This window comes from Bos javanicus, chromosome 15, assembly GCF_032452875.1.
Source record: "Bos javanicus breed banteng chromosome 15, ARS-OSU_banteng_1.0, whole genome shotgun sequence".
NCBI classification, from domain to species: Eukaryota; Metazoa; Chordata; class Mammalia; order Artiodactyla; family Bovidae; genus Bos; species Bos javanicus.
Window position 1 is genome coordinate 41441793 of NC_083882.1, and position 26730 is coordinate 41468522.

The following is a 26730-nucleotide window of genomic DNA, read 5'->3' on the forward strand; positions in this document are numbered from 1 at the left end:
GTCTCTGTCATTGCATCATTACCCTGCAAGAGAATGTTCTGTTGTCTGAAAAATCTTTTTCTCATTAGATCAATGGCTCTTAAATCTGGCTGAACTTTAAAATCATTTGGGCTCCACCCCAGAGATTATGATTTAATTGGTTTGGAAGGGAACTAGGGATTTTTTTTTTTTTTTTGAAAGCTCTTTGGGGATTTTAATGTTCATCCAGGGCTGCGAATCACTGCTCTGGACCATGGGTTCCCTGAGGACAGATTGTGATATTCTTATATGTGTCACCAGATCTAGCCCAAGGTGAGGTGCATGGTCAGGGCTCAGTAAAACCTCACTAACATTTATTAACAGATGAATCTGCTGGCCATGTGTGTGATCCCATTCTCCTGATCAAGGACTCCCAAAAACAGATATACTGACCAATTGCATCAGAGTCACTTGGAAACCTTTTAAAAATGTTGATTCTGTGTCTCATCCTCAGAGATTTTGATGAGGAGGTGTGTAGTGGTGCCAGAACCTATGAAAAGCTCTCTAGGTGCTGGTTTGGGAAAGCCAGATTTGGGCAACCTCGTTTACCTGCTCATCTTTCCCAGCTCACCCATAGCATCACCTACTCCAGGAAGCCTTCTTTGACTGCTGTCCTCCCCTTCCGCATCATCCTGGCAGTCCCACACCATGGGATGGACTAAGGGCCTCTTTTCTGTTGCCCCTCAACACTCTGCTTCCCTCCATGCTTCACACTCTGTGCAGAGTCTGTTTACTTGTCTGGATCTTTCAAAGTCTCCTTTCAGACAGAATGTGACTTCTTCCTGTTGGTGTTCATGATGCTTAGGACAGTGCCTGACACAGTCTAGGCACTCAGTAAAGATGAGTTGAAAAAGAAACCAAAGGAAGGAATTATGGGTTCTGCATCCCTCTGTGTTTTCCCCAGGACTTTCCCCAGCTGTCCTTGATGTGGCAGCATCGCAATACCTTCTGCTCAGTCCCAGGCACATCTGCTCCCAATTTACTTAAGCTTCTGTCTACGAAGGCAGAGCTGGAACCCTTCAACCCTGCCTAGTTGGCTGCTTGGAGAATTAAATAAGTTAATATGTGGAAGGACTTTGATCAGTGCTTGGCCAATAGAAAGCATTCAGATCAGATCAGTCACTCAGTCGTGTCCAACAATTTGCGACCCCATGAATTGCAGCACGCCAGGCCTCCCTGTGCATCACCAACTCCCAGAGTTCACCCAGATGCACGTCCATCGATTCAGTGATGCCATCCAGCTATCTCATCCTCTGTCGTCCCCTTCTCCTCCTGCCCCCAATCCCTCCCAGCATCAGAGTCTTTTCCAATGAGTCAACTCTTCGCATGAGGTGGCCAAAGTACTGGAGTTTCAGCTTGAGCATCATTCCTTCCAAAGAAATCCCAGGGCTGATCTCCTTCAGAATGGACTGGTTGGATCTCCTTGCAGTCCAAGGGACTCTCAAGAGTCTTCTCCAACACCACAGTTCAAAAGCATCAATTCTTCGGTGCTCAGCCTTCTTCACAGTCCAACTCTCACATCCATACATGACCACAGGAAAAACCATAGCCTTGACTAGACGAACCTTTGTTGGCAAAGTAATGTCTCTGCTTTTGAATACGCCGTCTAGGTTGGCCATAACTTTCCTTCCAAGGAGTAAGCGTCTTTTAATTTCATGGCTGCAGTCACCATCTGCAGTGATTTTGGAGCCCCCAAAAATAAAGTCTGACACTGTTTCCACGGTTTCCCCATCTATTTCCCATGAAGCGATGGGACCGGATGCCATGATCTTCGTTTTCTGAATGTTGAGCTTTAAGCCAACTTTTTCACTCTCCACTTTCACTTTCATCAAGAGGCTTTTGAGTTCCTCTTCACTTTCTGCCATAAGGGTGGTATCATCTGCATATCTGAGGTTATTGATATTTCTCCTGGCAATCTTGATTCCAGTTTGTGTTTCTTCCAGCCCAGCGTTTCTCATTATGTACTCTGCATATAAGTTAAACAGGGTGACAATATACAGCCCTGATGAACTCCTTCTCCTGTTTGGAACCAGTCTGTTGTTCCATGTCCAGTTCTAACTGTTGCTTCCCGACCTGCATACAAATTTCTCAAGAGGCAGGTCAGGTGGTCTGATATTCCCATCTCTTTCAGAATTTTCCACAGTTTATTGTGATCCACACAGTCAAAAGTTTTGGCATAGTCAATAAAGCAGACATAGATGCATTAGAGAAGTGTAAATTCTTGTCAGTGTCATCAGCTGCACCTTCTGCATTCTCACCGGAGCTTCAGCATGCCCTTGTTGGGCAGTCATCGTCCCTTGCTGCCCTCTATGCGGAGTTCTTCCCTGGTCTCAGCCACTCCCTTACCACGTGCCGTCCCAAGCTTTCGGAAGATCAGAGGAGCCTTCCACTCATGCTTCCTCTACTTTAATTGAAAGTTGGTTTGCTTATCAGCAAACAGAAAGTCAGTCTGCAGCAAAGCATCCACATTTCCTTACACAGGATTCGGAAACTCTAGACTCGCCCCTGCTTCCTCTTGCCTGAAGACAGGCTGAGTGCCAAGGATGACTCACCGTGGTTTTTAGGCAACAACCATTCTTGAGGTTTGGCTACAAGGAATTCTGTGTGTGGCTGCACACGCAGGCAGGAACACTGGACAGCTTTTTTTGTGGTTAAGTATATTAGTGTCCCAGGACTGCCGGAACAAATGATCACAAACTGGGTGGCTTAAAACAACAGAAATGTGTTCTCTGGTAGTTTTGGAGGTCAGAAGCCCACACTCAAGGGACTGCCAGGGCCGTGCTCCCTCCAAAGGCCCTGGGGGAGGATCCTTCCTGGCCTTTTCCAGCTTATGGGGGGCTCTCGGGGTTCCTTGGCTTGTAGATGTGTCTTTTCATTCTATGCTTCTGTCTCCGTGTTTCCTCTCCTTTCTCTCATAGATTTAAGATCATCCTAAATCCAGAATCATCTCAACACCTCTAATTAATTATATCCACAAACACCCTTTTCCCAAACAAGGTCCCCTTCAGAGGTTCTGGGTGGACACTGTTCAACCCTCTACATTAACTATTTGGCAAAAAGGGAAGATACATGTATTGTTTTCTAATAATAAGGGTCAAGGTGACCTTCTCTGAGGAAGTTTGCTTATTTCCCAATTTCTGCCTCCTGCTCCGAAATAGTTTGATGCAATTTACAGCGAACAGCACAGTACAGATGTGCTGAACCATTAAAATGGGAAGGCAAAAGTCAATTAATAAACAGGAAGGGGAAAGGGACATGATATCCAGACACAGAAGCCGAGCAAAACTCTGTTTCTTGAGTCTCTTAGAAGTTAAAGTAGAGTGTACTCGTGATGTATTGTCTCTCTCCCACTTTTGATTAGGTTATAAGTAGAGAGACAAACTCTCCCTTGATCCTGAATGTAGAAAGGAAGTTTTCCCATGGGAACCTAGATTTTTTAGGAAAACACAGAGGTCTTCCTTAGACAGATTCTTCTAGTGGCTTTCTGTAAAAGCTGAGACAGTGTTCGTTTGTCATCACATATAGCATTAAGTGGGATGGCCTGGGTCCAGGCAAATAGCTTTGTGATGTATGGGTAAAGTACAGAGAAATTTAAAGAGTTAGTACTTAGGAGATGTCTTTAAGTTAATACGTAACAGAGGATTGAGCAGGATACATTTATCGTCAGTTGCTGTGTTCATTGTTTCATACATACTTTTTCAACTCAGTCTCATCAGTAGAGCTCAGGTGCAGTGCTAGACTAGGGGCACAGAGATCAGCAGGACACGTTTCCTGATCGTCAGGGAGCGGGGGTCCAGCAGAGAAAGAACAAGCAGAAGTTGCTGGGAAGGCTCTGGGCAGGAGCTGGGGGGCAGACCAATCATAGAAGAGGTTATTAGGAAATGCTCAAAGGGCATAACCTCACTGAAATTGCACCCTTGGATTCCAGAGCTTAAACCTTCAAGCTGTAGCAAGTTCAAATTTTTACATGACCTCAACTTCAGTAGACAAAAATAAATGTATTTCTTCTATATTTATTTTTGTTTTGACTCAAGCCCCCATTGTCTGATATTAAGAATGTGTTCTGATCATGTCCAGATACATGCAGCAACTATCTTTGTGGTTTTTCCCAGACATTTCAGAGTTAAACTGTCAATTTCATTATTTTCCCAACCCCACTAACTTGATCCCAGAATTGATGGTAGAACCAGGTGGAGTCACACTGGCAGCCCATGGACCACAGTGTCAGAGGGAGAGACCTGTGCTTTCCCATCCTCCTGTCTCCGCTCTGGGCTGGTATCTCATGAGATGACACTTGCCCCATCTGGTCCCTGGCTCCATGGTGTCATCCTCTGAGATGTCACCTGTCTCCATCTGATCCCCAACTGGAGGGACCCCTCTCCATCTCCTGCTGTGGCATCAGCTGTTTCTCAGCTGATTTTGTGCCGTATTCAACAGCTGGGGTGCAGGTCCCAGGGCTTCCTGGGACCACAAGAAATGTGGGAGGTTCTCTCTTGCTCACACTCAAGGACACACACTTGTCTCTGTGACTGCTCCTTGCCTGCTCCACCTCAGTGGCTCAGGGCCACGTCTTTGGTACACCTGGGAAATGAGGGACATAGTACTGTCTGTGCTAAGCACCCCTCCACCCCAGGCTTAGAGAGAGGGGCTCTGCTTCTTCAACAAGGACTTGGTCTAAGCAGGCAGAAGGTCAGGCTCCTGCAAATGCCCTGGAAATTTTAAAGCACAAACTCCAGACCCAGGCTGATTGGGTTCAACTTTCAACTCCATCACTTACTAGCTGTGGGATTTAAGCAAGTCATGCAGGAGGTCACTGAACCTCCCACATCTATAAAATGAGGGTTATGTTGTGCTCCCTCATGAGTTTAAATAGGACCATATATGTAAATTTAATATAAAGTGAAAATGAAAGTTGCTCAGTCGTGTCTGACTCTTTGCAACCCCGTGAACTATACAGTCCATGGAATTCTCCTGACCAGAATACTGGAGTGAGTAGCCATTCCCTTCTCCAGGGGATCTTCCCAACCCAGGGATCGAACTGAAGTCTCCTGCATTGCAGGTGGATTCTTTACCAGCTGACCTGCCATGGAATTCTAAACATTTACTATAAGTAAAATATAAAAATATATGTGTCTGTCTCATATGGAACAGAGCCTGGCACATTGTGTTATGTAAGCCTTAGCTGCCCTGATCACTAGAAATAGTATTAGAATTAGCAGTATTCCATCTTCAACTCTTTTCCTTTCCTCTCCCTCTCCCCACACAGTTCAGAATCTCTCATCTTATCTCTTGAGATAGAGGTAACCGTGTTGTTGGTTCAGTCGCTCAGTCATGTCCATCTCTTTGCAACCCCATGGGCTGCAGCAACCGGACTTCCCTCTCCTTCACTATCTCCCGGAGTTTGCTCAAATTCATGTCCATTGAGTCAGTGATGCCATCCAACCGTCTCTTCCTCCATCGCCCCCTTCTCTCCTGCCCTCAATCTTCCCCAGCATCAGGATCTTTTCCAATGAGTCAGCTCTTCACATAAGGTGGCCAAACTATTGGAGCTTCAGCATCAGTCCTTCCACTGAATATTCAGGACTGATTTCCTTTAGGATTGATTGGCTTGATCTCCTTGCTGTCCAAGGGACTCTCAAGAGTCTCCTCCAGCATCATAATTTGAAAGCATCAATTCTTTGGCACTCAGCCTTCTTTATGGTCCAGCTCTCACATCCATACATGACTACTGGAAGAACCATAGCTTTGACTATATAGACGTTTGTCAGCAAAGTGATAGCCTTACTCAGACTATATTCTTCCATTTCTTTTACTTACACAAAGACCATAGCTTTTTTTCTTTAGTATTTTTAAAGGATTTAGTCCCTTTATTTTCAATGGCCTTTGATAACAGTCCCCATCGGTGCTGATCTCCTGTTTTGCAGACCAAACAGGGACGGTTATGGGGCTAGGGCACACATGGGGAAATGCCTGAGTTGAGTTCCCAGGTAATGCCTTCACCAGGCAGTCTCCAGAACTGTGGTTAGGGAGGGTCTGGGAAAAGCCATACCATGGTGGCGGCTGCATCTCTGTGTTTGCATCTCGCACAGGACTCAGGAATCGACATCGGGGACATCACTGCAAGGAAGGCTCTGAGGAAACAGCTGCAGTGCAAGACCTTCCGGTGGTACCTGGTCAGCGTGTACCCAGAAATGAGGATGTACTCAGACATCATTGCCTACGGGGTGGTAAGGAGCCCACCCTTGGGGTTTCATCCAGACACATCTGCCCGAGTGGGACCTGTGGTAGACCTGTGGACAAGAGGCTGGTTTCTAGAACTTCATGTGAAGCAGCCTATATGTTCATAGCCCAGACCTCTCCATTCTCTTGAGAGAGGTGCTTAGTCTCTCCTTACAATCCTAAGCAATTCAGCTCTGGCCCCACACATGAATATGCTACTTAATAAAGCAAAAACATGCAGTTAGGTTAACATTGCAAGACAGCCCCAACTGTTTCCCAAGCATGGGTGCCTGAGATTCTACCGACCAGCCTGCATGCCTCCCTTACCCGAGGTGCTACATCTTCCACTCACACAGAGCCTCCTAGAAAGCAGATTTGGGAAACATATCCTTCCAGAGTTCATTGGATTTTCAGCGATGTTTTAGTACCACTTATTGATTGGTGGTTCCCCCAGCAGAGACAGCAAGACAGAGAGGCAGAGCAGAGGGTTTGGATCCACATGGACCTGGTTCCAATCTTGACCCAGCCACTTCCTGGGCAAGTGTCTTAATGTCTATAGGTCTTAGTTTCTTCATATGTTAAGTGGGGTAAAATAATGCTCTCCTCATGGGTAGAAGAAAGTCTCTGATATAGAAATGTATTTTGTGTCTGAGGTTAAAATACTTTGAAGATGATAAACTCTCCCCATGCTTCCAATATCCCGAGGACATTACAACTCTTAAGGTATTTTAAATACCTGATTGATTTTTGGATGCCTGGTCTGGTTTTTGCTGAGCGAACACATGAAAATTCTCTATGACAGTTAAGCCCTCAAAATTACCCTCATAACTATCCCCTGGGTTTACTAGGCTCACTCCCTGCCCCTGGTGTGTTACAGATGGGGAAAGAAAGAAGTACAGTGTCTGCCCATGTTCACACAGGCCGTCAGCCTGAGTGAAACTGAGTCTAGCACGTCAGCTTCTGATATCACTCCCACTCCTCCCTTTGGAGTGTCCCCTCAGGCCTTTTAGATATTCCAGGATGAAAACTTGAAGGAAGAATTCTTCCTCTGATGGCCTGTGGCCAGAACTGAGTTCAAGGCCTGCCTCAGCAGGAACTTAATGGGCACAGCCTCAGCCTAGAGAGGAAGAATTCTGCTGAAGGCCGGCTTCAGTGTTCCCACAGGCCTGCTAACGCTCACATCCTAGGATTCTAAAGGAGACAGGGTCCCAGGAACTGCCCCTTTCTACCCCCCTGCAGGGCCTCTGTTGTCCCCGGAGGCCTGACTATCGGAGGGGGTCGTGTCTTCCCATGAGAGTCCCCGTGTTGTGGCTGACATGTCCTGAGAGAACCACCCAGTAGCCTCTTTCCTCTCCCCTTCTCAGGCTGGTATAATTCAGATGTCAGGAAACTCATCAGCTGGCGCTGCTCAGCTGTTACCTGAGGCCCCAGATCCCGCCTTCGCTGTGGAAGCACACTGGACTGTGAGGTGCCCATCCGCCCCATCCAGCCCCCCAGAACCGTCCTAAGGACACGGCGGACACGCTGTCCACAGCACGTTATGTGTGCTGCCTGGTTACTCTTGAACCAAAACAGGACAGACATGCTGCTGCGGCTCCGGAGAAGCTGTTGGCCCAGGCCTCTGAGAGCCAAGGCAAGCTTCTGGATTCATGGTCTCACCAAGCTGTTAGCTGTAGCTAAAAGTATTCACCAAACTCAGCCAGAGAGACATAACAGTGGAGGTGCTTGCACGCAGCCATTCCAATCCTGGGTCTGGGCCCAAGACATTCTGGTCGTGTAAGCGAAAGAGTCGCATCTTAGGAGCACAGATCGCACGTTTACCATGTAGACCCCTCACCCAGATCACACCCAGAAACCTTTGATTGGTCAAATAGTAAGTGGCATATCCATGTTGTGATCTAGATCTGGCTGAGTCCACAGTGGAGGCTGTTTTCACTCTGTCATGCTGAAAACCCATCCTCCCGCCACTCCAGAGGGCTGAGCTGTGTCAGCCATTCCTGGGACTGGCGGATGTCTGTGACCCTGCACGTGTGCATTCGCCGGCTACTGTTCAGGGCTCAGCTGGAGCCCCTCTCTCCTGCCTCCTCCATGGGCTGCGCTCTTACATGAGCAGAGACACTTGCTTGTCCAGGAGCATAATGAACTCAATGAGGGCAGTAAGCTGACGATGGTTGAGGCAGGATGCAGTACAAGAGCAAGACAATTTGTGGAGCTGAATCTTTCTTCCTGGTGGTTTCTTTTATTCTGAAGTCGGAGAGACCAGATGTCTTCTCGGTGAAGGGATTTTTTTTCCCCTTCCAACTCATGCCTAAACTTCATTGCTCAGGTCAAATAACCCCCCGGAACTCTCCGGTCACTGTCAAGTCTGTATAACCCAGACCATTAATCTAGTAAAAGGTCTCACTGATGCCTCTGGCAGGCAGAAGGATCATGGACCTTGCAGTGTGGGCATGGGCCTCCTCCAGGATTACTGAGCTTCAGGCCTGGGAGACAGCATGGTTTGAATAATCCCAGCTCTGGTGCTGACAGGAGAGATGGAGTAGCATCCAGAAACAGACATGCCTGCTTCTGAAAGTTAGCTTTGCTACTTAATCACTGTGTAACCCTGGCAGTTTGTAAAACCTTAAAGGTTAGTCATATCACTTCACGGGACATTTTTCACAGTCTCAGGATTGTCACCATTTTATGATGGAAAGAGCTTGGGCTTTGGAGACAGACTCCAGCTCTGCCATTTTTCCAACTATGAGGCCATTCATTCATTACTCATTTTCTTCATTCGTTCATCCCATATGTACTTACAGTCTAATATGTGCCAGGGCTGTCCTGTGTCACAGGCAGTGAGAAAGCCTGAGACCTAGTCTGGTGACTGATAGAGGAGCCAGGCAAGTAGGGAAGTGACAAGAATACAGTGTGTAAGTGCTGCGCTCAGAGAAATGGAGGTGTGGTGGCCTCACACCCAGATGTGGGCCAGGAAAGGCTTCCAGAGTGACAGAGAGGCTGAGAACCACGGGAGGAGGAGGGCTTAGTCAGGGAAAAGAGAAGGCCAAAGCAGAGGGCCCATGCAGTGGGAACAGTATTACAGACCGAGAGGTGAGGCAGAGCTTCTTGCTACGACATAACTTCCTGCACCCTTAAGAGAGTTAATATTACCAATCTGGCTGAGTAATTTTGAGGATTAGGTGGGATAAAGCATGGAAAGCCCTTCACCTGGAACCTGGCACATAGATGCAGTCATAAACACTAACTTCCCTGAATGGCTTTCAGGATAGTTATAGCAGTAATAACAGCACCTAACAATTATCGCACTTTTGCTATTTGTCAGGCCTTGTACTAAGCACTTGCAGAGATTATTTCAGTTAATCCACATACGTATGAGGTTGGCAATATAATTGTCCGTATTTGAGAGACAGAAGGAAACAGACAAGGAGTTATGTAGCTTTGCCCAAGACCAAACAGCTGGAGCCAGGATTTCATCTCAGCTTCTCTCCCAACTTTCTCAACAGAAAATCTGCTTAATGGGGGATGGATGACACAGAATCAAAGAGGACTTTATCAAAAGTCACCACCCACCCTCATTCAGAGGCCAGCTTTGGGGGCCCACAGAAGAGCCGTGTCTGACACCAGGGCTTTCTGGGACTTTATGCAGGTCTCACTAATGGATCAGTGGGCCGTGGGAGGAGTCCGGGGCATATTTGCATATACTCCTCCCACACAGGTCAGGTAGTTGGTTTATGATAGAGGATTTTGTGCTGCGTGGATGCTTCTGGGGCCCTGCCTAGGGAGCTGACACATGTTCATATTTCTTCAGAACCTCTAAACTCCAAGTTTGAGATTGAGCTGCTATCACCCAGTAAGGGAAAGGGAGCTCAAAAGAAAAGAATTTGACTCTGTTCTTTGTCCCCTGTCAAGAACAGGATGTTCATAGATCAAGTGGGGGCCTCCAGTTATCTGTTGCGCTTCACACTCCTTAATTGGGTTCACTGCACTCCTACCACATCCATGAAGACTACAAGAACTTAGCTGCTGTCTGCCTCTGGCCCTCCCGGGATAGATGACCCACCTGTGGCCCATTGCCCTGGTCTCCCCTGGATCCCCATCTCCAGCCTCCAGTTGTAAATAAAGTGCTTTGATCACTAAGAAGAGCTATGTAAGCTAGCTTCAGTTTAGGTGGGTAAAGATACCATAAGGTCTCTTACAGGCCCAGGAACTGAAGTACAGCTGGACCCAGGCACTCGTGCTGGGAAGCCACGAAAACCACAGTGGGGGCAGGATCATCTCTTGTCTCTAAATCCGTCTGCCTCCTGCTTCATCCCCACTTCATCACAGCTGGATTTCTCTGCTTGCACAAGCCCAACAGATCTCCATGCCCGATCTAAATGGCCCCACAATCTGAGAGGCCAGCACCCACTGAGCACAGTGTTTGGTCTCTCATCAGGACTCCTAGGGCAGAATAAGAGGATGATGAGATTGTCACATTCCAGAAAGAGAAGGATGGGGAGAGAGGAGGAAAGAAAGAGAATTGTCCATTCATTCTAAACTGAGAGTTGGTGCCTGCCCTGGTCTCCTCAGCTGTGGCGTGTAAACAGGGCCACGTGAACCACAAGCTGCCCTTTCCAAGGGCTGAGAGTGGGCTAAGCCAGAAGGGGATGTTGACTATCAGCTTTCCTACCTAGATATGCTAAGATATTGATTCATAGGACTTTTGTACTGTTGACTGGCATGTGTTTGTAGGTGAGGATAAGAGACACCTCTCCCCTCTCCTATTCCCTCTCTGGTCCCCTTCTCTCTTATTCACCCACCAGACCTTCCTTCCACTCTAGGGAAACTTCATCAGCTGGGTCCCCACTGGGGCCTGGCCAGCCACCACTGGATCTGGAGGAGACAGAGAAGGCCTGATCCCAGGGGACATCCCAGGCCCCCAAACAGCTGACATGTTCCTCACCTCCCCCAACCCTCAAGAACAAAGTCTTCCATCCAGGGACTTCTGTTGGCCATTATGCCACCCTTGTGCAAAAGGAGAGGATGAGAAGTGTAGTACCATCTTGTGTGTATATGCCATATTTTTACCTAGACCCTCTCAGCTCCCAAAATCCAGCTTGCTGTTTAACAGCGTCCAAGGTCTTGTCCTTCAGAGGAGGCTGCTCTGCCTTCAGCACCTTTAATGCAAGGCCAATGCTGTTGGTTTCTTGGTATTAGTTGGTGCTTGTTGATTTCTGTAGTATTCAGGGTTGACTGAAAGCAGAGTTGACTATGGAAGCAGAGCCTGTCTCAGTGGAATGATTGTTTCTCCTGATTTAATGCTTTTATTTCTCTCTTTTGTGTGACTGCCTCTCCTCTGGTGTTCAGTTGCAGAACTCCCTGAAGAGTGATTTGTGTCTTGATCAGGGTCCAGAGACAGAAAATGTTCCTATTGTGTACATCTGCCACGGGATGACACCCCAGGTGAGTTCTGAGATCCCCGTGCCGGGTGTGTACATGTGTGTGTCTGGTGGGAAAAGAGAAGCTCAACTCTGTCGTGGCTACTCTGGGCCCATGGACCTTGGGGGCTTTTCATTAGAAAGTATCCTCATGAGAAAAAAAGAGAGTCATACTTATATGTCTGGAAGGAGTCTAAAGGAGAGAGGCTAGGATGCCAGGATCCCCTGGGGTGGGCACAAGGAAGGTGATACATCTCTAAAGAGAGACACCTGCCTCCACTGGGGAGACTGTCACAGGTTACAGTCTTGGCTCTGGCAACCATGCCTTTCCCTGGCTGGAGGGAGCCCTAAGTTTCCCCTAGACTCCCTGCCATCTCAGAATCTCTTCAGAGTGCCTCAGGTTCTGCCCTTTGCTCCATCGTAGCTGGGACCAAAATTTATAGCCATGAGATCCTTTCTAGGTCTTCTGACCTTCCAGCAGAGAATGAAGGGAAGCTACCAGAAAGGTAAGTTATCCCCCTAAAATTCTCCATTCATAGCCTAGGCTTCAGATATCCAAAGAGGACATTGAGACACTGGCAAGAAAAATGATTTATTCAGCAAAGTACAATGGACAATCAATGACCAAGGACACCATGGACTGACCCATTATGACTTGGCATTTTCAGAGTTTATTTATCTTAAGTAAGTATGTATACCTTCAGTATACATACTTCAGTATACATACCTTCTGAAGTATACCTTCAGAAGTATGGAAAGATTTTTAAAAGATACTTTAGTATAGAAGATACATGTGTTTGTGCAGTTGAAGTTAAGTGTTTTAAAGAGCTGTTACCTGCCTAAACTGAAGGTTATACAACTGAAGGATACTGTGATGTGTCATTAGTGTGCTATCCCAAGACTTGCCAGAAATGCCCACTGTGATCTCTATCCAGTGTGCTATCCCAAGACTTGCCAGAAATGCCCACTGTGATCTCTACCCCCCGGTCCTTTCTGTGGGCCGAGCTGCTGTGACATCATTGATTGGTCTGTCACAGTCAGCAGATCACATTATCCTCACACCACACAGCATATCAACTCATTCTCCATTGTTAGAATGGTATAACATTTTTAATGAATGACTACTTTTATGCAAACTTTTTGTTGGCATATAACATATATGCAGAAAATAGACAAATTATAAGTGTACAGAGTAATGAACTTTCAGAGCAAACACACCTGTGGAACAGCACCCAGGTCAAAAAAAAAAAAAAAAACCACAGTATTGCTTTGAGCCTTATGTAAATAGTTTCATAGGGTATATGCTTTCTCATTTTGGAATCTTTCCTTCATCATTATTTCTGTAAAGTGTGTCCATGCTGTTATATATAGTTGTAATTTGCTCATTTTTTTCCTACCATGTCATATTCCATTTTATGAACATGCCATATTTACTGTATATTCTACTGTTGATGGACAGTTGGGCTACTGCCAGGTTGGGAATATTACAAATACTACTGCTATGGACATTCTTGTCCATGTCTTTTGGTGTGCATATGTACTCGTTTCTTCTGGATTTAAACCTAGAAGTCAAATCACTGAGTCATAGGGTTGACGTATGATCACTTTTAGTAGACACTGCCTATATTCTATAGTCTGCTAGGGCTGCTGTAACAAAATGCCAGAAACCAGATAGCTTAAACAATAGAAATGTATTTGCTCACAGTTCTGAGGCTGAAAGTCCAAGATCAAAGTGCCAGCTGAGCTGGTCTCTCTTTTTCTAGCTTGCAGATAGTCACCTTCTCACTGTGTCCTTGTGTGGCAAGGGGGAAAGAACGAGCAAGCTCTCTGGAGTCTCTTCTTAAAAGGACACTAATCCTATTGCATCAGAGCTCTGCTCTTATGACCTCGTTTAACCGTAGTGTGAAGGTCTGGGAAATTCTCAGCCTATGCACATTACAAAAAATGAGAAAGGTTGATTTGGAGAGGATACCAAAAGTGCTACTGAACAATCATTTGATTAAGAGATAAAGGGTGGGGCTCTTGGACTTAATCAACCATCTCACAGCAGAAAGCATCAATAGAGAGGGGGTTATACCAGCAGGGACACTGCCAGTGAAGTAAAGGTAAATCAGGGAAAGACAAAGGAATGCTATTGGACTTCTTGGATTCTGTAAGATGGGACCATAAAGCTATTCAATTGTTAACATGTACTGTTCCACAAGAAAAGGGACATAGGATACTGAAGGTGATTTAGAGATCATCAGGGCACAAGTCCTTATTCCTACCACTGGCCCCAGGGTAAGGCTGTTCACTCAAAGGATGGGCCTGCCACTCTGGTTTCAGTAGGCCAGGATGACCCTGCCACAAGCCAGTGGAGTGGGACCAAGGCAGTAAGCAGCTTGGACACTAAGCAACTTGAACAGTAAGCAGGGCCACTCCAGAGAGCCAAAGGGGCAGGCTGCCCCACAGAGCAGTGAGGGGTGATGCTGCCACCCCAGTGGGTCTGGAGGGCAGAATATCCAGACAAAGGTGATTTTTCCTGAGCCTTAAGATCCAGTGGAATTTTGCCTTTCTGGGTTTTGAGCTTGCTTGCGACCCATCACCCCTTTCTTCTTTCCAGTTTCTCCCTTTTGGAATGTGATCACCTATCCTGTGCCTGTCCCACCATCATATTTTGAAAGTGCATAACTTGTCTGATTTCACAGGTTCTTAGCTGGAGAGAAATTCTGCCTCAGAATGAATCATACCTTGAGTCTCACACATACCTGATTTAGATGATATCTTGACTTAAGAGTCAGTGCTGGAATGGGTTAAGACTTTCAAGGTTGTTGGGATGAAGTGAATGTACATTGCGTGAAAGAAGGAAATTAACTTGGGGAGCCAAGAGCAGAATGCTATAGACTGAAACTGTGTCACTCCAAAATTCACGTGTTGAAGTGCTAAGCCTGTCTATATGCGGAGTAAGGAAGTAATCAGGTTAAATAAGGTCATAAAGTGCAACACTGATTTTATGGGGATAGTGTCCTTATAAGAAGAGCCACCAGAGCGCTCCGTCCGTCACTCTCTGCCATGTGAGGACACAGCAAGAAGGTGGCCATTTGCACCAGAAACTCTCACCGGAAACTGAACAGGCCACCACCTTGATCTTAGACTTCCTGACTCCAAAACTGTACGAAAAAATAAACAAGGTCATAGGTAGTTCCATCTTCCTCTAAGCCACCCAGTCTGTGGCATTTTGTAATGGCAGCCAGAGCCATCTAATACACTGTCAAACAGTTTTCCTAAGTAGTTGTATTAATTTTTACCCCACCAGCCATATATGAGAGCTGTAATTCTTCTCCATCCTTGACAGTATTCCGTATTATCTGTCTTTCTAAACTTCGAGATATTGTGGTGGTTGTATAGTGCTATCACGTTGTAGTTTTAATTTGCATTTCTCTGATTGTTAGTGCCGTCAGGCACCTGAGTTTCAGTTGTTCCTGAGTGTGGGCCAAGATGGCCAAGGTCACAGTAGTTCCATCTTTGTGTAAATTCCCTTTCTGTGTTGTAATACGTATGATCCAAGACGCAATGGGTGAACTCACTTTTAACGAATCTAGGTGGAAACGTGTGGTGTCGATGCTCATCTGCATCTCTGGCCACGTGTCAGACGTTTCCTCTGTGGGATGGTGGGTGCCTGGGCAAGCCGAGTCTTCCAGCTGCAGGTGATTCAGTATGGGGACAGTCTTTGCTGTAAGGAGCATGGATTCTGGAGCCAGATTGCCTGAGTTCAAATGGCAGCTTTGAAACTTTCCAGTTGTGAACCTTTGGACAGGGTTTTAAATGTGGGCCTATTTCTTTCACCTGTAAAATATGGATTAATAATGGTGTATACCATAAAGAACAATGTTGTAAGGATTTAATACATTTAAAATAATGCCTAGCATATAGTAAGGGCTAAATAAATGTTTAGCTATTACTATTGCTATGATGATATTATTATTATTACTGATCATTGAGCCTTACTCAGTATAAATACCCTCCAGTTTCTAACCCCAGCTCACACTGGACTGACTTTCCTTGACCTCAGGTGTCATGTGCTATGGGCTCCAACCTTGGTCAGAGCTGACCCATAGGCTCTGAGAGCATTTTGCTATAGTAGCAAAAATGCAGTGGGGTAGGGGTGAGGACAGTGAATGGGGCATCAGGAAGCCTGAGGCTTGGTCTTGGCACACATTTGCAATCACCTTAACCCTCTCTGGGCCTTATTTTGTTTTATTCTTTTACTGAGGTATGCTTTTACACTAAGGTATACACATCTTAATTGGAGAAGGAAATGGCAACCCATTCCAGTGTTCTTTCCTGGAGAATCCCAGGGACAGAGGAGCCTGGTGGTCTGCCATCTATGGGGTTGCACAGAGTCGAACACGACTGAAGCGACTTAGCAGCAGCAGCAGCATACACATCTTAAGTATACAGTTCCGTGAGTTTCCACATTCATAAACACTGTACAGGCACCACCTACATCAAACCCGTCATCCCAGTGGGCTTCCTCGTTCTGCCTTTTGGTCAACACTTCCATCCAATGCTATGTGTTAGTTGCTTAGTCGTGTCCAAATCTTTGTGAACCCATGGACTGTACCCCTCCAGGCTTCTCTGCCCATGGGATTCTCCAGGCAAGAATACTGGAGTGGGTTGCTACTTCCTTCTCCAGGGGATCTTCCCGATTCAGGGATTGAACCCAAGTATCCCACATTGTGGGCAGATTCTTTACCATCTGAAACACCAGGGAAGTCCAGGTAATGACAATTTTCATCTCTAGCACAATTGATTAGTTTTGTCTGGGTGTGTATTCTTATCTGCCAGTGAGGAAGTTGGACTGGCCATCTCCAGGCCCAGTTCTGCCAGCTCTGCCAATCTGTTTACCTTGAATTCTCTTGTTCTGAAATCCAGGTGCCTAGGATGTTGTGAGCTTGTGCTGTGCTTGCCAGGAATACTTGGAGCTGCCTTGCCTTGATGCTTTGTAAATCAGCTTTTTGTTGTGGAGCTGCAGCAGGCCTTAAAAACTTGGGTCCCCCTCCCATCCCCCGCAGAACCTTCCTGTAACTGGTCTGTACATGAACACTGGGGCCCAGCTGCCCTCTCTTACCAGGCTTGAGGTACACAGCTGTCAATACCCAGAGGTAAGGAGGCTTGAGACCAGCCTCAAATCACACACATTTCCAAGAACAGGGAGGTGTAGGGACTCTGCTGTGGCAGGAATTTGTTGAGTCTGGCCTTCCCAATGAGTTGGGAGATCTGGGGAGAACTGGGTCATCCTGGAGATGGGCTGTGTATCCTTGGCAGGTGTTCATCCATCCATTAGGGTGGACTGCATCCATTAGGTGCAGGCCCTGGTCATAGCAAACACCCTCTTCTAACAACACAAGAGAAGACTCTACACATGGACATCACCAGATGGTCAATACTGAAATCAGATTGATTATATTCTTTGCAGCCAAAGATGGAGACACTCTATACAGTCAGCAAAAACAAGACTGGGAGCTGACTGTGGCTCAGATCAGGAACTCCTTATTGCCAAATTCAGACTTAAATTGAAGAAAGTAGGGAAAACTACTAGACCATTCAGGTATTACCGAAATCAAATCCCTTACCATTATACAGTGGAAGTGACAAATAGATTCAAGGGATTAGATCTGATAGACAGAGTGCCTGAAGAACTATGGATGGAGGTTCGTGTCATTGTACAGGAGGCAATTATCAAGACCATCCCCAAGAAGAAGAAATGCAAAAAGGCAAAATGGTTGTCTGAGGAGGCCTTACAAAGAGCTGTGTAAAGAAGAAAAATGAAAGGCAAAGGAGAAAAAGGAAAGATATACCCCTTTGAATGCAGAGTTTCAAAGAATAGCAGGGAGAGATAAGAAAGCCTTGCTTAGTAATCAATGCAAAGAAATAGAGGAAAACAATAGAATGGGAAAGAGTAGAGATCTCTTCAAGAAAATTAGAGATACCAAGGGAACATTTCATGCAAATATGGGCACAATAAAGGACAGAAACTTGTATGGACCTAACAGAAGCAGAAGATATTAAAAAGAGGTGGCAAGAATACACAGAAGAACTATACAAAAAAGATCTTCAGGACCCAGATAACCACGATGGTGTGATCACTCACCTAGAGCCAGACATCCTGAAATGTGAAATGAAGGGGACTTTAGGAAGTATCACTATGAACAAAGCTAGTGGAGGTGATGGAATTCCAGTTGAGTTCTTTCAAATCCTAAAAGATGATGCTGTGAAAGTGCTGCACTCAATATGCCAGCAAATTTGGAAAACTCAGCAGTGACCATAGGACTGGAAAAGGTCAGTTTTCATTCCAATCCCAAAGAAAGGCAAAGCCAAAGAATGCTCAAATTACTGCACAATTGCACTCATCTCACTTGCTAGCAAAGTAATGCTCAAAAATCTTCAAGTCAAGCTTTAATAGTACGTGAACTGTGAACTTCCAGATGTTCAAGCTGGATTTAGAAAAGGAAGAAGAAAGAAAGTGAAGTCACTCAGTCATGTCCAACTCTTGACAACCCCGTGAACTGTATAGCCTATCAGGCTCCTCCATCCATGGGATTCTCCAGGAAAGACTACTGGAGTGGGTTGCCATTTCCTTCTCCAGGGAATCTTCCCAACCCAGGGATCGAACCCAGGTCTCCCACATTGCAGGCAGATGCTTTATCCTCTGAGCCACCAAAGAAGCCCAACCAGAGACCAAACTGCCAACATCCACTGGATCATCGAAAAAGCAAGAGAGTTCCAGAAAAGCATCTATTTCTGTTTTATTGACTAAGCCCAAGTCTTTGACTGTGTGGGTCACAACAAACTGTGGCAAATTCTTTCAAGAGATGGAAATGCCATACCACCTTATCTACCTCCAGAGAAATCTGTATGCAGGTCAAGAAGCAACAGTTAGAACTGGACATGGAACAACAGACTGGTTCCAAATTGGGAAAGGATTACATCAAGGCTCTATATTGTCACCCTGCTTATTTAACTTACATGCAGAGTACATCATCATGAAAATAATGAACTGGATGAAGCACAAACTGGAATCAAGATTGCCAGGAGAAATACCAATAACCTCAGATATGCAGATGACACCACTCTTATGGCAGAAAGTGAAGAAGAACTGAAGAGCTTCTTGATTAAAGTGAAAGACGAGAGTGAAAAAGTTGCCTTAAAACTCAACATTCAAAAAACTAAGACCATGGCATCTGGTCCCATCACTTCATGGCAAACAGATGGGGAAACAATGGAAACAGTGATAGATTTTATTTTGGGGGGCTCCAAAATCACTGCAGATGGTGACTGTAGCCATGAAATTAAACAACACTTACTCCTTGGAAGAAAAGTTATGACCAACCTAGAGAGCATATTAAAAAGCAGAAACATTACTTTGCCAACAAAGGTCTGTCTAGTCAAAGCTGTGGTTTTTTCAGTAGTCATGTATGGATGTGAGAGTTGGACTATAAAGAAAACTGAGTGCCTAAAAATTGATGCTTTTGAACTGTGGTATTGGAGAAGATGCTTAAGAGTCCCTTGGACTGCAAGGAGATCAAACCAGTCCATCCTAAAGGAAATCAGTCCTGAATATTCATTGGAAGGACTGATGCTGAAGCTGAAACTCCAATACTTTGGCCTCCTGATGCAAAGAACTGACTCATTTGAAAAGACCCTGATGCTAGGAAAGATTGAAGGTGGAGGAGAAGGGGACAACAGAGGATGAGATGGTTGGATGGCATCACTGACTAATGGACATGAGTTTGAGTAGACTCCGGGAGTTGGTGATGGACAGAAACCTGTTGTGCTGCAGTCCACGGGGTCGCAAAGAATTGGACATGACTAAGCGACTGAACTGAACTGACTGAGGTGCAGGGGATAAGCAGATGGTGAGGAGGCAGGGCCTCTGGTTCTCAAGGGTTTCCAATGGCATCTACTAACCCTTAAGAAATTGATTGGCTCATGGAAGAGACAAGATGAGGAGGAGGATGACCTTAGTACAAGGTCAGAGTACATCTCAGAAGGGGACTGTGAACAGATACAGGCCTCTGGGATACTCCAAATCTCCTAGGCTTGGTCCAAATAAAATGCTCAACATGCATTTCTAGGAGCATTTCCCCTCCTACTAACAGTTCTCAGCAAATCTTTTAGTACCATGGCCACAGAGGTCAAGGAGAACCCAAGGAAGTTCGCAGATAGGACTGCCATGTGCATCGTGCAAGTCGTGCACTGCACAACTCCAGCAGAGGGGTGGGGAACAGAGACCTACCCAAGGTGACAGTCTTGCTGGCCTCTGTTATGAAACCCCATATATTCCTTCCTGAGCATCACACTTGATAGGAAGCATAACAATGTTAAAAAGCAAATGACAAGGTATATAGTGGTCAAGAACCAGACTACCTGGGTTCAGATCCCAGCCTTATCACTTACTAACCCAGTTCCCTGGGTAAGTGTCATAACTTCTCTGTGTCAATTTCACAACCTAAAAAGTAGAGATTAGAGTAGCATCTACCCTTTAGGTTGTTTTAAGAATTAAATAAACATTAATTTTAAGAATCAAACAAACAATAAATTGATGCACACGAAACACTTAGACAACAAACTCGGTACACAGTCACTGCTTGCTAAATATCGGATAATTATTACCAGATTGGTAAAGACCATGTCCTTAAGAAAGGGAATTGTGTAGCCCAGAGAGGAATAGATTCAAGAGGGATATGAAACTTCCAAAATTATAAGGACACAGAGTTTTTGAATATAATGGTGAAGGAGGAAGAGGGAAAGAAGGCAGGATCTCGGGCTGGCTAAGTTCGTCCTGCTGACTTGAAGGTGAACTTCCCTTCCTTCTTTTCTTCATCCAAATTTCTAAGTTTTTCCATTTGGGGTTTTAAAAATACAGGTTCTCAGAAAGAACTGGTATCAACTATGTAATAATCAATCCCAAATCACACTAGCATTAACTAATCAATTCAGAAAAAAGGAAAACATGACTCTTAAAATGAACATGTAATAAAAACATATTTAGCTCATTAATAAGGGAAGCAGCAAGCAAGTACTGAAAGCATTTGAGGAACTCAATGTCTGTGGGCATTTTCTAAAGAAGAGTGTTAGAATAAGATTGTGAATTCGATCCAAAAGTAGTTAACACCCTACACAGAAATAAAATCACAGCCTATGATGTGATCTTTTCAACCCAGACAGAAGTCTAGAAGTTAGTGTGTCTGAGTACTAATCGAAAGGTTAATAACAAAGTCAAACATGGGTATATTCTCTTGGAAAATTACATACTCTTGGGTGGGCTTGTTAGACAATGCTCCAGTATGATACTGAATGGATAGATCACCTCCCTTCCCTTTTGCCTTATTCCCAGGTTTTAGTATTTCTCTTAGTCTTTTCACAATGTTGGCTAAAGGTGGGGTGACTGTCCAGGCCATTAGTGACTCAGAAACCCTTGTGGATTCATAGCCTAAGCACATGGTCTTTCCCCCTATTATTTCCTAGGGCAGCTGTAACAAAGAAGCCCAAACTGGGTGGCTTAAAGAATGGAAATTTATCGTCTCACAGTTCTGAAGGCTAGAAATCTGAGACTGAGGTGTCAGCAGGGCCGTGCTGTCTCTGAAGGCACCTGGGAAGCACCTACTCCAGGCCTCTCTCCTCGGTTTCTGTAGTTTCTTGGCTCATGGCAGCGAAATTCCCCATCACATGGTGTTCTCCCCGAGTGCTTGTCTGCGTCCACATTCCCCCGTTTTATGAGGATGCCAGTCATATTGGATTAGGGGCCCTCCCACTCCACTCTCATCCTAATTTATATCTGCAGCTAACTGTATTTCCAAATAAGGTCACATTCTCAGGTACTAGATGTTAAGACTTCAACATGTGAATTTTTGAGGTACACAGGTCAACCCCCAGCATCCCTAAAAAGAAAGAATGTGACTGGTAACCTGACTTCCGTGCCTCAGATGAAAAGGGCCTCACATCACCTCACATTCAATTAACCAGAATTATCACATGGCCCTGCCTCAAACAGAGGACGTGGGAAGTCAGGGTTTTCTGGGTGCCTGGGAAGCCTTGTCTCTACCACACAAACTTAGGTATCTTCTAAATCAGTTCCTCCTCTGACAAATAAGAAAATAAGAAAATGGCATCTGGGAATGTGAACTTCCTGCCTGGGTCACACTATGAGTTACTGGCCCAGACAGGGCTGGGAAGGATGCCTGTATTTTGACTTCCATTTTCTCCTCCAGTTTTGTTCATTCATTCATCAGACACAGGCTGGGTTGTCTTTTAGGAAGTCCTCACATTTTGGGAAGTTTAATTTCCCTCGAAGAGCAAATGTCGTCTAGTAATAGGAGTGGTGCTGTAGAACAGCTACTCCCTGTGGAGCCCAGTGGGTCTCAAAGACATCAGGGACCCACAGGCAGCTTGGGTGGGGCAGAGGGGCCATGTTCACATCTGGGTTCAGCCCTTTGAGAAGTTCTGTTTAAATGTTTGAAAAGTTCACTCTGTCAGCGTTGTGATATTCCTGGGTCTCAGAGAAGGCCCTGGGTAGGAGAAAGCCTAGTGTAACTAAACAAATTAGTGAAGTGAAGCTGCTGGGAAGCATGCTAATTGGTTAATGAGTAAACGTAACCATTTTTTTTTTTAAATTAGCAGCAAATTTCAAGCAATCCTCAAAATAACTGAGAATATTAGCCCTAATTAGTGTAACAGCCTGGAAAATTTCTTCTGCTGGGAGAAATACAGCAGTGGGGTCTCCCCACAGGCTCTATTCATCCAGTCACTCACTCATTCATTCACTCATATATTCATTTGCTCATTCAACAAACTTGCATTGAGTATTATGTCAGGCCAAGAACTGTGAGAGGCAGAGACAGCGTTACCCAGGTCTCTGACCTGGAAGAGCCCTGGTCTGGAGAGAGAGGTGGGCACTTGGATAATTACCATTCATATGATGCAACCTAGGGCCCCAAACCACTTTCTCATTAGGCCTTCAGAGGAGAGATGGGTCAAGACAGGTTCTGAGGGCCTTTCCCACTCTTTCTGCCTGAATCTTCTAGCCTGTGAAAGACACCCGGTGGGGCGGTGGGGATGGGAGTGGAGTGGGGAGGGGTAGGTGCTTTTTCTATAGGAAAGCAAATTCTGTAGAAGAAGGAAGATGAAAGGGACTTTAATTCCTTCTAAAATTTTTGAAATACCGAAGCTGTCACATTTATGCTTCAGGAAGTGTTTTTGACTCAAGGTATAAAGATTAGAACTCATCCTGGAGATGAATTTCATGTTAGATCAGGTAATGTGTTTAAGAGAAGTGTGGGATTGTAAATGGAATTTGTTTCCTTCACTTTTTGGAATTTTTAGAATTTATTCATTTTTTCTCACTTGGCTCTCCGTACATGTACACACACAGGCAGAGAGAGAGAGAGAGAAATGAGAGAAAGGATTAGCTTATTTGTCTGCTAATCACTCTCTAGAAACTGCCATTCCCACACGGGGTCATAATAAAGCCATCACCCCTGGCCTGGTTGGCAGTGCTCCCAAGACCAACGCATGGGGTGTTAGAGGCCTTTCTTGCACTGTGTTTGCATCCCCAGAACTTTCAAGTAACATCTCAGAGACAGTTGAAAAGTTTTACTTCGTGGGCTGAGAATTTAAATCGCCAGCCACTTCTCTGCGAACTTTGGTGGACTTCTTCATTTCTCTACAATTTTTATCTATAAATAAATAAGAATACCAGGCATCAAGTTGTTGTAAGGTTTTGAAAAACTTCCCTGAGTTTGTTTCTTGGCTCCTCATGTGTGGTTGTATCGCCCAGGTGTCAGCTGAGGATTGTTAGTACAGGGTCCTGACTTAATTACAGTCTGGGGGGAGCCTCACCCAGGCCTGAAGCTCTAGCTGGCCACCTCCAAGTCTGCGTTGTTCAGGGACTAATCCACACAGGGTCCCTTCATTTCTTAAGACATCTTCTGCATTTAATATTTTATTTTACAATACAATCCTTAGAGCTTCCAAATACTAATTTGATCATGTTTTTATTAATAAAAATTCTGTAAACTGTTAACTCTTTCAGTAAAGTAGAAATGGACTGTGGTAAGATACAGAGGATAATGGTCCTTTGTTCCTGACCCAGAAGTCGTGTTTTCTACCAACATCCATTAGGTTAGCTTGTTAGCAGGTTGAATCCTTTATAATTCTTTTTTTGTTTGTTTTAATTGAAGTATAATTACTATACAATATTATATGTTACAGGTGTGCAAATAGTGATTCACAGTTTTAAAGATTATACTTCATTTATTCGGCTTGCCTGGTGGCTCAGTGGTAAAGAATCCACCTGCCAGTGCTGGAGACATGGGTTTGATCCCTAGGTCGGGAAGATCCCCTGGAGAAGGAAATGGCAACCCATTCCAGTATTCTTGCCTGGAAATCCCATGGACAGAGGCACCTGGCCAGATATACTCCATGGGGTCACAAAGAGTAGGGCACAGCTTAGTAACCAAACAACAAGTCCATTTACAGTTGTTACAAAATTGGTTATATTCCCAATGTTGTAAAATATATCCTTGTAGCTTATGATGTGCCTAATGCTGCAGCTAAGTCACCTCAGTCGTGTCCGACTCTGTGTGACCCCATAGACGGCAGCCCACCAGGCTCCCCTGTCCCTGGGATTCTCCAGGCAAGAACACTGGAGTGGGCTGCCATTTCCTTCTCCAATGCATGAAAGTGAAAAGTGAAAGTGAAGTTGCTCGGTTGTGTCCGACCCTCAGTGACCCCATGGACTGCAGCCCACCAGGCTCCTCCTTCCATGGGATTTTCCAGGCAAGAGTACTGGAGTGGGGTGCCATTGCCTTCTAGTAGGTACCTGTTAGTTCCCACCCTTGCCTTGCCTCTCTCTCCACTAGTAACCACTTCTCTGATCTTTGTATCTGTGAGTATGTTCCTTTTTTGTTATACTCACTGGCTTGCATTATTTTTAGATCCCACATGTAAGTGCTATCATACAATGTTTGTCTTTCTCTGTCTGCCTTGTCTCACTCCAAGTCCATCCACGTCACTGCAAATGGCAAATTTTGTTCCTTTTCCTGGCTGAGTAGTGTTCCATTGTATCTATGAACCACATCTTCTCTATCCATTCATCTGTTGATGGACACTTAGCTTACTCCCACATCTTGGCAATTGTAGATAGTGCTGCTACAAACATTGGGGTGCCACGTACCTTTTCTAATTAGTGGTTTTGGATTTTTTGGATAAATACTCAGGAATGGAATCACTGGGTTATAAAGTGGCTCTCTATCGGTCTCTAAGCTATAACCACACATGATTCCAGGGGCCACCATTTCTTTGGAATACAGGGTGAGTGAGGCCTCTGGGGTGATGCAACGCCTGGCCCTGGGACGACCCACTTTCTGCACACTCTACGGGCAGCCATCCCTCAGCACTCCCCCATCCATGTGCAGGCCACTTGTTCAAGGGGATAGCGTTTGCACCAGAGGACTCAGGGCAGTGTGATTGTACCTTCACAAACTTGGGGTCAGGCGAGGCTGGGATCTAGGCCCAATACTTCCCACAGCACATGTGTGATTGTGGCTGGTGACTCCATCTTTCTAATGCCAGTTGTAACCCCTGAACAGGGGCTTCACTAAATGGGCCTGAGGGTTCTGATGGCCCATATGTGACAGCACCTAGCCCAGTGCCTAGGACACGATGGTTGGTGTGATTATGTCACGCCCAAGGGCAGCCTCTCCATGTGAGCAGAAGGGGAACACTTGAGGGCGGGAGGAGCAGGCAGACCCCCCTGCTGTTTCTCTCACAGCACTGCCTCCCAGATCTGGCTCCTCCACAGGGCGTGGCCTCGGTGACCATCACAGGGCTCCGTCTCCATCACTGACACCCACTGGGCCCGCCTGTGAGCATCTGCCTGGAGCTGGCCCCACCCTGCTTTAGGAAAGCACCGCACTGCCATTTCCTGTTCAGTAGTGACACACGGAGCGGAGCCATGGCCCGGACGTGTGCTTGGTGTGTGGTGCAGGCGCACAGGGCGACAGCGGACAGATGGGTCTGCTGCCCAGATGTCAGTGCTGCAGCGGTGACCTCCTCCTCCCCCGAGCGATGCTGAACCCTGGGCTGCTCCCTGGCTTCCCAGGCAGTCTAGTGGTAAAGAACCCACCTGCCAATGCAGGAGGTGTAAGAGGCGTGGGTTCGATCCATGGGTCAGGAAGATCCCCTGGAGGAGGGCAGAGCAACCCACTCCAGTATTCTTGCCTGGAAAATTCCTTCAACAGAGGAGCCTGGCAGGCTACAGTCCACAGGGTTGCAAAGAGTCAGACAGGACTGAAGCAACTTAGCACGGGCTGCTCCCCCAGCTTCAGCGGGAGCCACTTGGCTTGTTATTCATTTCACATGATATGTTCTTCACTTCATGTCCGAACTCCACAATTAGAGTTGTAAACAGCAAGTTCTGTGTCCCTTTTATTAATCTCCCACAGACTGGGAAGCAGCGGTCATCAGAGGCCCCACAGTGGGCCAGCAATGAGGAGACCAGTTCCGGCTCACTACCCAGGGTCTGAGCCTCCCGCCCACTACCAGCCCGCCACTCTTAGAGAGCTTTGCCTCCCAGGCCTTGGGTCTTGCAGATGGGTCACTGAACCAGCCTCCCAGGACTTTGTTTTGTGTTCTCTGACAAGTCACTGTACTTCCCTGAGCCTCAGCTTCCTGATCAGGAAAATGCGGGTGGGTACTTGGAGTTAAGTAACAAACTCTTGTGTGTCTGGCACCAAGCCTGGCACAGAACTGGGCTGAGTAATGTGGCTTCTTGTTCTGGTTGGGGCAATCTCTCAACAGTTTGGGGAACTTGCTAGTCTAAATAAAGATAATGCTAATAACAGCCTACATTTATTGTTTACTGTTTCTAAGCATTTTTCTAAATGCTCTGTGTGTATAATCTCTGTTGAAATCCCCAAGAGCCCTGGGAAGGAGGTGCTGCTATTACTCTATGTGTACAGGAGAGAAACCAGGGTCAAGGCAATCAGGTGACACATTCAAGTCACCCAGTTATCAGCTGCCTTTCCATTTGACC

The 26730-nt window shown here is 45.8% G+C and overlaps 1 protein-coding gene across 2 annotated transcripts in view; it reads left to right on the forward strand.

Annotated features, from left to right (window-relative positions):
* The window catches only part of GALNT18 (polypeptide N-acetylgalactosaminyltransferase 18), a 358416-nt gene that overhangs the window by 290510 nt on the left and 41176 nt on the right, over positions 1 to 26730 (forward strand). For both annotated transcript variants that reach the window (XM_061440790.1, XM_061440791.1), the window contains exons 8-9: positions 6108 to 6245; positions 11584 to 11679. In XM_061440790.1, the coding sequence (XP_061296774.1) occupies positions 6108 to 6245; positions 11584 to 11679 (234 nt within the window). The remainder of the gene's footprint in view (positions 1 to 6107; positions 6246 to 11583; positions 11680 to 26730) is intronic.